This window comes from Passer domesticus, chromosome Z, assembly GCF_036417665.1.
Source record: "Passer domesticus isolate bPasDom1 chromosome Z, bPasDom1.hap1, whole genome shotgun sequence".
In the NCBI taxonomy this organism is placed as follows: Eukaryota; Metazoa; Chordata; class Aves; order Passeriformes; family Passeridae; genus Passer; species Passer domesticus.
The window spans coordinates 23,480,117-23,492,042 of record NC_087512.1 but is presented as its reverse complement, the minus strand read 5'-3'; the positions used below and the strand labels follow the sequence as shown (position 1 = coordinate 23,492,042).

Below are 11,926 nucleotides of genomic sequence, written 5' to 3'. Positions count from 1 at the left end.
TGCGCCTGTGGGCGGGCGCGGAGCGGGGCCGGGGCCCGCTAGGCAAGCTGCTCTACCGCGAGTTAAAAACACTAGAGACCGAGTACAGCATTTTCAGGAAAATCAGCGTTTTATTTTTATTATTAGATTAAGACATCCACCTTCAAAAAATAGCTAGTGATCACTCACCAAGTTAAAAATGAAGTTAGACACCAAGATAACAGGGACACTACACACCCCTAAAGTGTGCTACGACCCAAGAGTCGATTTCCTTCAAACATCAAACAACACCAACTAAAAAAAGCGCAAATGCTAGTGAAGACGTAGAATTAAAATACTGCTTAGCTGCACAGCTGACAGTATGAAGTAATCTCATAGTAAGAGTCACTGCTAAGGAAAGCATAAAGTTTCTGGTGTTTAAAATTACACATAATGCCTTAAAAACAAAAAAAAATCTCCAGACTTATTAATAAATTTTCCTGATTGAGCTTTTTACTGGGACTGAGCAGGGTCGTGCATCCTGCTTGAGCTCTATGGCCTGCTGGTCCCCAGGAAAGGGGTACAGCAAATCCGCAGTTTAAGTCCACTTCTACATGAAACCTTGAAACTTGTCTTGTGTTCTTGCTGCCTTTCAGAGGAAAATAAGTGCTTCAGACAGGACAGCTTGAGAAGCAAGTCTTCAGGTAATTTGACCAGCTCTACTGTCTGCTTTGACACATTCTAATTCTCTGGAGAAAACAACATCTTCCAGAAAGGTCAAATTTTAAAATTCTTTAAGTGTGTTTTTGAGATAAATATAATCTATCAAGTTTAGCTAAAATGCACTGAAGAAAATAAACACTGTAGCAAATAAACACCACGTCTCCCGACTCACTGAAGTTCCACATTTTTTTCAAGCTGTAGAACAATTGCCTTTAAAGATGGATCTTCTGCCCAGTTAACTCTGCTTCCAATAATGATGTTCTATAAATGAGAAAGATTTACAGGTTAAAACAAGCCCTTGTAAAGGACAATCCCTAGTAAAATATCTCAAAGAAAGTCTGCTTTTTAATTTTAATTTAAAAGCACTTGAAATTCACAAGTGTTTGAAGTAGGCAGGATGGAGGGAAAAAGGAGAAAGGGAAGTATTGGTTTAGATCCTATTGATGATACATAGGCAAAAAAACCCCAAATCTGTGCTTTTTTATTTCCTAGAGAGTCTTGCATACTACATCTATGTTAAACACAGAAACTAGAGAATGTTTTTAACAATATGAAATAAAATTTGCCTCAAACAAAAAATAACACAGTTAAGATTCTCACCCTGCCATTCTGGATTGAAAAGGGGAATTTAAATTTAACCAAAGAGCATTTGCTACACTTAAGGTTCAGAAAATGTCAGGAATACAAAACCAAGAGATAGTTTTAGATTCTAATCTAAATCCCAGTACAGTGTTAAATTTATCATTCTCAATTTGAGATGTAATGACATTATCAATGCAAAATAGTAGCAGCCGTAACACGCAGAGCAAAAAGTCAGAACACTCTTTTTGTCCTTGACATTCCTATGCAGCCTGAGACCCTTCCACTCTAACCCAAATCATGACGTTTTCCCCCTCACTTGGCAGGTGGCCCGTGAGCTGCTGCATGTATACAGTCTAGTTAGCAGCCCCTGACACATGGACAACCAAAACGGCAAAGTCTACACTGCTGAGAGAATTTGGAGGCTGGCCGTGGCCAGGCCAAGGCTTTCACAGGACTGTAGGAGGTGACACAAACAGAGAAGGCCAGAAGGGGCAGATACTCCCTGGAAACATGGGATTAATATCTATTTATTTTTTCTAACCATGACATAAGGAAACTGATTTGGTAGGGTGTAGAGGAGATTCAAAGTAGAAGGAAATACAGCCATTACTGTGACAGACGTTCTTCAAGAAAGGTGTTATTTTTGTCCCTTTAAGGAAACAAAGATGGATTGATAGACTATCTCTAAACTCTGCAAAAAAAAAAGTGAAAATGCTTGTGACAATTTCATTCTCTTAGCCATTAAAGCAGTAGAAGTCTTCCTTCAATACACAGTTACTCCACTGTTAAACTTAAAAGTTTTAGAAAACAATTTTGTGTTGTTAAGTTATATTTGCCATACAGTATATTATCTTGAGTGTAATCAAAAATTGTTAACTTGGTTCTAAAAGCCACACAACATTACCTGGAACACATTTTGAATTATTGTAGTCATCTGTCTTTCTTTTTCTAATTTAGCAAGCATCTTCTCTTTTTCAGTTACATTCATTCTTGCTTGTTCCTCCTTTTGCTTTTTCATCATGGTATGAATTTGCTGTAGTTTCTGTTCTCCATATTTTTTTAGTGCTGTTACATTATTAGGAAAATTAAGCATTAAGTAGTTAGGTGTAGAGTAGAACTGAAGATACTCTTTTTCTTACAGCCATCTAAAGCACTTCCAGTGCATAAATCCTTATTTCACACTTATTCCCTCCAATATTCCTCAATGTATTTCTTTCATGAAAGAAGCAACACATCCCGTGGCTACTTGGTATCAAACTACATCAATTGGTTCCCTGGCTAACAGCAAAACAGAAAGTACATTATATGCTGCCTGCATTTTCCTCACACAGGGACTAATTTGCATCTCTGTCCCATCCCCTGTTTTTGAGTGTCACAACTTTTATAGGTCTTTTTTATACTTTTTAAAGCCCCTTACTCCTTTTTCAGATTTCACTGAAACCAAATTCCGAAGTCATACAAGGAGCACATGAACACGACCAGCAAATATTACTATTTTTATAGGAAACCAGGTTAAAAACTAGACTAAGTGTTTAGGGGCAGTTCATGTTGAAAGAATGTTGAAAGAATGCTGGCAGAGAATTCCTTCCTTAATTTGCAGAGATATCAGTATGTTCATTTTTCCAATGTGAACAGTTATTTCACTGTGTTTGTTCATTACTGTCAACATCCCTACGTGTGAAACAAACAATAGCTGTTAAAATTGGTGGCAAACCTGGTCACGAAAGAAAGAGCATTTAAAGAATACATTTACCATATGAAGTTCTAAATATTGATGTCACATCTAAATTTGACCCACTCTAACAAAACTAGTGAAACCCAATATATTTACACTTCTTTCTAAGTAAATTCCCTCTCTATTCTGCAAATACCTCATAAATGTGCAGTAGGACAAAAAAGTATCTTTTAGGTGCTGTAGGGCTGATTAAAATAACTAACCAATGTGTAACTTTCTGAGAAGATTACATGAAATAATAAAATGCTTCCACATTGCTTTTGAGTGTTGTTTTGCATCTCACATTCTAATGTGTCAGTCTCACAAGTAGGGAACACACCATCTCAACAGTAGAGAGATGTTAAATTTCTCTTTTAACAAGTTTTATAACTGTGTTGAGTTTTTGTTACTTCCCATGTAAATTAATATTGCTACAAGAATAACTGTAACATATGAACTATATGAACTCTACATTAAAATACAAACCAAAGTCAATACAGGTAACACACTTACAGAGTCTTTCCCTTTTAATGTCAATCAGCTGCTGTTCCTTCTGACATACTTGCTGAAAGGAAAAATAAAGTATTTTCCAGACTCTAGTCTTCAATAATACTGATGCTAATTCAATCCACAAAAACAGCAAAGGGCAACTCTAAAGACTTACTTACATAACCACTTTAAGTAATCCTTAATTTTGACAGCAGTAGGAACTGCACCCATGTCACCACATATTTAGCTTTGAATAACTTGGGCAGTCATGTTGCTTTCAAAGTGCACTCCTGCCCATGCTTGAGGTTGGTTGACCTGTGCAACAGTAATAGTAGCTACATCTGCCACTTACTTACCTGCTGGTAGTCAATTATTGTCCGGCTGAGCAACACTATGTGTTTCATTGTTTCCATGATCAGACTAAGAAAGGAAACAGTTGCATACCTTAAGACCATTAATATGAGTCAATATCATAAATATTTTAATCAACTTTATTTAGTTTAAATAAAGAATTTCTGATTTCTCCTAACAGCAAACTAGTAATACGTGTCACTTCTTTTTGCACTTACAATATCACTTCTTTTACAGTTAATATACTCAGTGTCACTGTAGAGGCCAAAGAGTTCCATTACTCCCCTCTCAATTTCCCTAACATTTCATTTAAGTCTGTCCATCATTTTACATCACAGAGTTTGGACAGCATCAAGAAAGCCCAGCCATCTGGAAATGGCTATGAATTAAAGCTCCTAAATCAAGGAGATGCAATCTCTTAGCTGCATTTTTGACAGAAATTAAATTCTCATATTACACTTCATATGCATCCACCTGTTAATAATGTGCTGGCAACGAAAAGCTGCTTTTAAAAATGCTTAAGCTTTCAGTTCTATTTCAAAGACATTTTGCTCCCACATAGTTAACTAATAAAGGCAGCAAAGCAGAGGCAAGGTCCTGTTACAAGCCTGTAATGTGCTCAACAATGATATATGCAGGTAATTCAGGCACTAAAGAAAAAGTTCTCTTGGCTACAAGCAGTTCTCACTAGTGAATCAAGAGTTATCTCTGTAATCAAAGGTAAGTAAATTCAGAACCCAAGTGCAAATCTACCATGGGTGTATTAAGTCTGATCATGCTGATTCTAGCCAGGAGATAGACAGTTTATCATTCTGCCAAATCTAGAAAAAGGAAGCTTGCTTTTACGAGCGGTAAAATGAAATAACCTAGAAATGTGTCACAGTAAACTGTGCAAAGTCCATTGCTTTCTAACTGTCTGACTCCCAAGAACACCTTACCGTGAGTCCTCATCCTCTTGTTTCAATTTGTTTCTTAGGGCATCCATAATTTGGATCCTACATATTGCAAGAAATAGCATATGACTGATGAGAACTCATAAGAAACTAAGAGAAGCAGGAAACAGAGAGAAGCAGATTTAAATAAGTAATATAAGAACATAATTTCCAGGATTCCACTTTCACATTGGAATCATATAAACAAAACACTCAGTACCTTTTAAATACCACACTTCCTAAATACTGGGGCTTAACTCTCAAGACAGGAAAGACATATCAATGATTATTTGTGAGAATGACAACTCCTTTTTCTCTTGACCAACATGTTTGGACACCATTAATCCCAGAGTCTGAAGAAAGGAAGCTGGGCAAAGGTGTGAATTCAAATAAACAGCCATGAAACACATGAGGTGTCTAACATTATCAACTTCCCTCTTTTCATAGGCATTTGGAAACTACTGCCAAGAAATATGCTCACTGATTGTACAGTCACTCTTTACCAACTGTACAGGAACTTATGGATGTACACATTTCAGCCTGTAAGTTTTTTGTTTTGGTGGGCTTTTTTTTTGTTTTGTTTTGTACAGCATGTCCATCTGCATTCCTATCGTTCAATAGTACTTAAAATCCTCCCCAGTTTCCCATATCCCTTTAAACTCCTGTTTTAATCAGACCTATGTATATATGCATCTATGTATGCACACACACAGAGAAAAGCTCCAAATAAAGGGTGAAGAAAATTCTACCTTTGCAAGGCCAATGTCTTGTTCTGGAAAGACACTTTGGCTTCTTCTAGATCTCTTTCCAAATCCTGTGTGGCACTGAAAGACAAAAAGCAATAAGACAGAAAAACTGAGCGTGAAGACAACAGAGTTTAAAAGCAGTGTCACATTTTAACTTGCTTTCTCCATATCTAATGTAAGAATTTTTCATGTGAGTCACAAATCATTAGGGCCAGGAGTAATTTAGCATGTGGAACTATATTAGTGAATTCTAGACATCATGTAAAGGACTGCAAATTTAAAAGCCACATCAGATACAGAAGTACTTTGGGAAAACGAATAAAGCATTTCTTCCCCACATTTCCTCTTAGTTTCCATTATTTTCACCAATCTTCTCTGAAGTACTGATTGTAAATCCAGAAATTCACTAAGAAGAAATAACTAGAAGAGAATTTTGAAGTTATCCAGTGCCATACCTCTGGATAAAGTTTTCTTCAATTCCTTGATCAAGGAAATTTTCCTGACCTGCAAAAGAGAACATTGTCAAAACAAGTACAACAGAGACTTTTAAATACAATCCATACAGCATAAAGGATTAGCATTTTTTTGTGTGAACAAGTTATTTCTTACTTTTACCTCAAAGCTTTATTATCTTTTACTGTTAATGAGGCTACACTACCAATCAGTTGTATCAGAGAAATAATTAATTTAGCATTTTTTAGATGCGCTAGAGCTGGTTCAAGACATTGCTCTATATATGCCACTGGATAGTTCACTGGAAGAGCATGCTCCCAACTGCACCTGGGGCTGTATCAGAAGTGTGGCCAGCTGGTCAAGAGAGGTGATTCTGCCCCTCTACTCAGCTCTTGGAAGACCCCCACCTGGTGTGCTGCATCCAGGCCTAGGATTCCCAACATAAGGAGGACATGGATATGTTACAGAAGGTCCAGAAGAGGGCACTGAAGATGATCAGAGGGCTGGAGCACCTTTCCTATGAGGAAAAGGCTGAGGGAGTGGCTGTTCAGCTTGGAGAAGGTTGCATGATGACCTTGCTGAGTCCTTCCAGTCCCTGAATGGCGATCACAAGAGAGCTGGAGAAGAACTTTTTACTAGGGTATGTAGTAACAGGACAAGGGGGGACAGTTTGTGTTTGAAAGTGGGTAGGTTTAGATTAGATATACTGTGGGGTGATGAGGCACTGGTAGAGAGATTGCCCAGAGAAGCTGTGGATGCCTCATCCCTGGGAGTGTTCAAGATCAGGTTGTCAGGTTGAATAGGGCTCTGACGGTCTAGTGGAAGTGGCTGTGCATGGTGGGGGATGTGTTTAATGTCTCTTCCAACCAAAATCATCTTGTGACTCTACAGGTAATGGAAACACCTTAAATCAATATTGCTGCCAAACACTTTGGCAAACTTTTGGCAAGACTTCAGCCCCAGTGACCAGATTTCTGAAAACCATCACTACGTGTCAGAGGAGCCTAAAGGTCAAACGCAGAAAAGGAAGGAAAGGGTAGTGGGCAGCAGCTATATGGCATCTTTGTAAACATTCAAATATGTCTCAAAAGCTGCCTAGAAAATGTATTAAAAATGTTCAGCCAGAGGAAAAAAAACCCCATCATTATCGTAAGGAGTACTTTTGATAAATAATTAAAGAAAATATTCCAAAACTACGTAAACATATATTTATATATAAAAATATAAATGCCACATCCCGTTCTTTGTTAGTGCAACATCCCACTAAGAGGAGGGATATACTTACTGGCAAGAACAGCCGTGTTGTACTCTATGAGCTGCTCCTTCATTCGGTCCCTCAGGCTGCGGCGGGAGTAAAGCGACAACGGTCAGAGGCTGCGTAACCCTTCATCCCACCCCGGACTGCTCCCCGTCCCGTCCCGCCGGCACTAACCGGAGCAGAGTGCGGATATCCACCTCGCCGAAGCCTCCGTCGCTGCCCTGGGACCACGACGGGGCCGAAGACGGGGTCGAAGACGGGGCCGCATCCCGGACCCCCGCCATGGCTCGCCTTCAAACCGCCCGGCTCCCGGCGGCCCGCGCGCCCCGCGCCTGCGCAGAGCAGGGGCGGGGCAGCCCAGCCCTCAGTGGCCCCGGTCCCGAGCGTGCAAGGGAAGAAAAGAAAATGACGCTGGCGGAGCACTAGGTAAAGCGCAATACTCTTTCCCTCTGACCTAGCGTTCGCGTGGAGATAGAAGCAATAGGTGCAAGCTACTAACGGAAGTAAAAAATTGACTGCAAAAAGTAAACACTAAGTGCAGAGAGCCGCTGCATAGAACTAGGCTTACTTACATTACAACTGAACATCTGCACCTTGAGTAAAACTGTGTCCAGTTCTGGGCCCTTCAATTTAGGAGGGATTTTGAACACAGGCAAGGGCAACAAGGGTGATTGATGAAGGACTTGGAACACAAGCCATATGAAGAACAGTTGAGGGAGCTGGGGTTGTTTAGCCCGGGAAAAGGAAGCTTAGGGGAGACCTTATCTCTCTCTACAACTACCTGGCTGTTGTCAGGTGGGAGTCAGTCTCTTCTTCAGGCAAGATTGACAGAACTAGAGGACACAATCTTAAGCTGTGCCAGGGAAAGTTTAGATTAGATATCAGAAAAAAAATTCTTCATGGGAAGAGTGATTGGGCACTGGAATTGGCTGCCAAGAAGGTGGTGGAGTCACTGTCCCTGGATTGTGGCACTCAGTGCCATGGTTTAGTTGATGAGGAGGTGTTAGGTTAGGACACAGGTCACTAGTTGATCTCAAAGGTATTTTCCAACCTAGTTCACTCAGTTAAAAAAAAAAAAAAAAAAAAAAAGGGCAAAAACAGGCTAGGGCCAGGACAAGAAGCAGACCTCAGGAGGCTGGAGCCAAAGCACAAATATAAGATTCAAAAAGCCCCTCTAATCACCAAGCCTCAAATGCAAAAGCAGACTTTCAAAAAAAGCCCCAATCCAAAAACCCATGAGTAAAGAGCAAGTTTCAAAAAGTCCCGGGCCATTCTGACACAGTTACTTTTTATGCCCTTGGCTCCTCCCAAAGCCCGTCTGCTGGCAGGAGACCACTGTCCCAGTCCTACCTTTCACCATCCGATTGGACAAGTCCCTCTGGGGAGTTCAGCGTCTCCTACTACCTGTTCCATGTGAGGTGTTGCCAGGTGAAGTCCTCCCAGAGACAAAGCTTCTTCTGGGTGCCTCCTGCACATGGCTGGCTCATGTCAAAGGAACAGATAAATAAAACTCATTTCTACGTGGAAGACAGGTCTCAGCCAGGCTCAATTGCAGTACTCAAAAATTTTGAGCCATTTTAACAAGTTGCCACAGTTAAGTATTGCCTTTTCCAGATTCAATTTACAGTAACAACTGTAAGATTTGTTATATGGCAGGATGTTCCTACACACTTGCACAGAATAACTACACATCCTCTGTTACCTCTATTAGCACCTGCAGGGGTGTTAGAAAGCCTTGAGTTCAAATCAGGGAGAGGAATAAGGAGTTTTGATACATCAACTCACTGTTCATAGCCAAGAGCTTTTTGTGGTACATACAATTGAGAATCGTATGTCCTTTGTTGGTCATCTGTATTGCTAAGGGTATGTCCAGCCATGCAGGGTGTTACTGACCAGCATTCATGCTTTAGCCTAGGGTAAAAAAAAAAAGCCCTTTGTCAACTGACACTTCCAGTCACTTCTTGACACTTCTGGAGAGTGACTTGCCCACTTCCCTGGGCAGCCCATTCCAGTATCTGACTACCCTTCCAGTAAAGAAATTCTTCATGCCCAACCTGAACCTCCCCTGGCACAGCTTGTGGCCATTTCCTCTTCTCCTGTCCTTATCCAGAAGTTTGGTACACACATAACCCATGGGTGTAGACCACAGGGTGCAGAGCTTCCTTGCTCACTAGACATGGGCTAGAAAGAGCACAGCACTAGTATTAGTAGTTGGTTGCTCTAACAACCAGCATCTCTTCATATTACCAGCCGAATTCAATCCTGTATTTTAAAGCTGAAGGAGGCTTACTAATAACTCTGGAGAAATCATCAGTGAAAGCAAATCCTTGCTCCAAGGCAAGCCACATCTACAAGGACATTTTACTGCAAATGTCGTTCGATGCCTCAGGTGTCAGGTGTCTCAGATAATTGTAGATGTCCTTCACATAGTGCTACACAGGTTTGGGTCGTTACTATCATCCATGTCTGGGCCTTCAGACTCAAGCAAGATATTAAAAAAAGCCTGACATGGTATGTGTCTTCTGCTGGATGACATTTACGTATTTCCATGGGGTTTGGAGTCTGATGCTCTGACTACAAGGAAATTCAGAAAATCAGTGCTGACAGCGCCTCCTTCCATAGCCAGTGTGGGCAAACCTGCAACCCTGCAGCATGGAGCACTGCAGGGGCTCATGACCCCTATTTCAGGGCACCAGAGGAAGGCACGGCTCTGCCACAGCAGCATCCAAGCACTGTGCTGGGGAAGTGGCACACAGTACAAAGAGGCTGGGACTGGGACTTAGGCTGGGACTCTGGGGTTGGCGGCTGTGAAAAACACCAATCACTTGTTTTTACAATTTTAAAAATTTAATAGTAATAAAATGGTTATAAAAATAGTAATATAATTAGAGTAATAAAATTTGAACAATTGAGATTAGGACAATATGAGACAATAAAAACAAAGAGATACGGACGTCCGGGTACCTTTTTCTGGGCAACACAAGCCCAAGAAATGACCCCCATTAACAGAGGATTAACCCTTAAAACCAATCGCCTGTTATATATTTATACATCTCATACATGATGCATAAATTCTATTCAAACACAGGATTCTGTCTGGTCACTGTCAACTTCTTCCTCTTAATCCTCATGCCGTCTTCCTGTCTGAGCAAGGTGGGAAGAAGTTAGTTTTCTGCTGATAAGGGAGCAATAAATTCCCTTTCTCTGAAAGATTTAGGTGTCCTACAGCTGCCATCCGGTGAGGGCCCCTCATTCCTTTCTAAAAAGAAAACATTCCACATACGTAGTTCCTATTTTAACTACAAAAGTTACCTTTTTGCTATGAAACTACATTTACCATACTATTAAAATGTTAATACTGCACTACTACTCAATACAACTTAATGTGTATAGTAAACAACTGCGTAGAGCCATATAATATGCACTTTTCAGAGCGGCGACACTGTTTTCCGTGGCAAAAGCCTCCTGGTAACCATCGTCCCCGGGACGGCGGCCTACTTGACACTCGGCTGCCCGTGGTCTCCCTTCAACTTGACGACTTCTTGGCGTCTGGGTCTACTGTCGGCTCTGCCATGCAGTGCCGACGTCCCACCATTCTTGGGGACGGGTGGCGCGCTCTTCTCTTTCGAGGGATCGGCTGCGGAGCGGGATTGCAGGGGAGGGCAGGAGAAGGGTGGTCAGCGGGACGAGGCGTGTGGCTGTGCGCTGCACGGCCGCGGGAACGGGGAATCGGGGCAGCGCTGCAGGCAGCGCCGGCGTGCTGCAGGAACGGAGCCGCGGCAAGAGCTCTGCACGGCTTCGGAGCCGAAGGGCCGTAGATGCGAAGCTGAGGGGCTTCAGGGCAGCTCCCCTTCGCACTAGAGGGCTGAAGGGGAGCAGAGTGAGGGAACCAACGAGCTGTCCCAGAGAAAGAGAAACGGGCACACCCCCACCGCCCTCCTCGCCAAGCTCTCGGGTTGTACCCTGCACTGCCCACCAAACTGAAGGGAGAGGAAGGGAAGGAGCGAGCAGGACACGAAGGGCCGCGCAGTGGCCTCTCCGCAAGCCACAACAGCCCGCCCCGCTCCCCTGCCGAGCCGAGCCGGCCCCATCGCACAGGGGCCGGGCTGGGCAGGAGGGAGAGCAGCGGCACGGGCTGCGCTGCAGGCAGCGCTCGCTTCAAGACCCCAGGCAACTCGTCCCCCGCTTACGAACTCATGGCTTCTGCATCAGGGACAAAAAAACACGAACATTTTCCTCTTTATATACACAGGTACTGCTCGCTCGGAGTTCCTTTTAAACCTGTTTAATCTTTCAAAGTGTTTTGTTGCAACTCCCTGCATATAGACCAGGTGACTCCCCATGCCCTCCCAGTACTAAGATAGTAATCAACTGGCCTCCACCTGTGGTTTGAAACCTGCCTACACAGCACAATCCCAATACATCTTGTGGGGAATCCTGAACCCTTCTTCGGTGGATTACTGCCAGACTAAACAAATTTAAGAGGGATGTTGTAAGACAGACAATGTAAGATAGACAATAGGCAAGAGAGCCAGGAAGAACACTGTGCATGTGTGCTGGGTAACATGGAAAAAACTGCCAAATGCAAGCTAAGATGCAGGTTTGCACTTGCCTGTGAAATATACAGGTATGGGTTCATCTTCACTGCCATGATCACAGTGCCAGCCACCTAGATTTGTTTTGGGTTCTGCCACTACAGCTGAAGTAGGAAATGGCCATT

At 42.3% G+C, this 11,926-nt stretch overlaps 1 protein-coding gene across 1 annotated transcript; it reads right to left on the bottom strand.

Moving 5' to 3' along the window:
* Positions 1 to 90: 90 nt before the first annotated feature.
* On the bottom strand, positions 91 to 7,524 carry CENPH (centromere protein H). The gene is made up of 9 exons (XM_064404992.1): positions 7,381 to 7,524; positions 7,234 to 7,289; positions 5,951 to 5,999; positions 5,499 to 5,573; positions 4,756 to 4,812; positions 3,823 to 3,886; positions 3,491 to 3,542; positions 2,168 to 2,328; positions 91 to 942 (listed from the first exon to the last, which is right to left on the bottom strand). Exons 1-9 carry the CDS (start codon positions 7,488 to 7,490, stop codon positions 850 to 852), a joined length of 717 nt encoding a protein of 238 aa, XP_064261062.1. The 5' UTR covers positions 7,491 to 7,524; the 3' UTR covers positions 91 to 849.
* Between the last annotated feature and the right edge of the window lie 4,402 nt (positions 7,525 to 11,926).

Excerpts from the sequence above, each read along its gene's own strand:
- CENPH (XM_064404992.1), bottom strand. The coding sequence starts at position 7,490 with ATGGCGGGGGTCCGGGATGCGGCCCCGTCTTCGACCCCGTCTTCGGCC. Across the intron at positions 3,887-4,755 it reads CAAGAGGATGAGGACTCACG|TCTGATCATGGAAACAATGA; the intron begins GTAAGGTGTTCT and ends TTCCTTTCTTAG. Across the intron at positions 2,329-3,490 it reads CATTAAAAGGGAAAGACTCT|CACTAAAAAAATATGGAGAA; the intron begins GTAAGTGTGTTA and ends ATAATGTAACAG.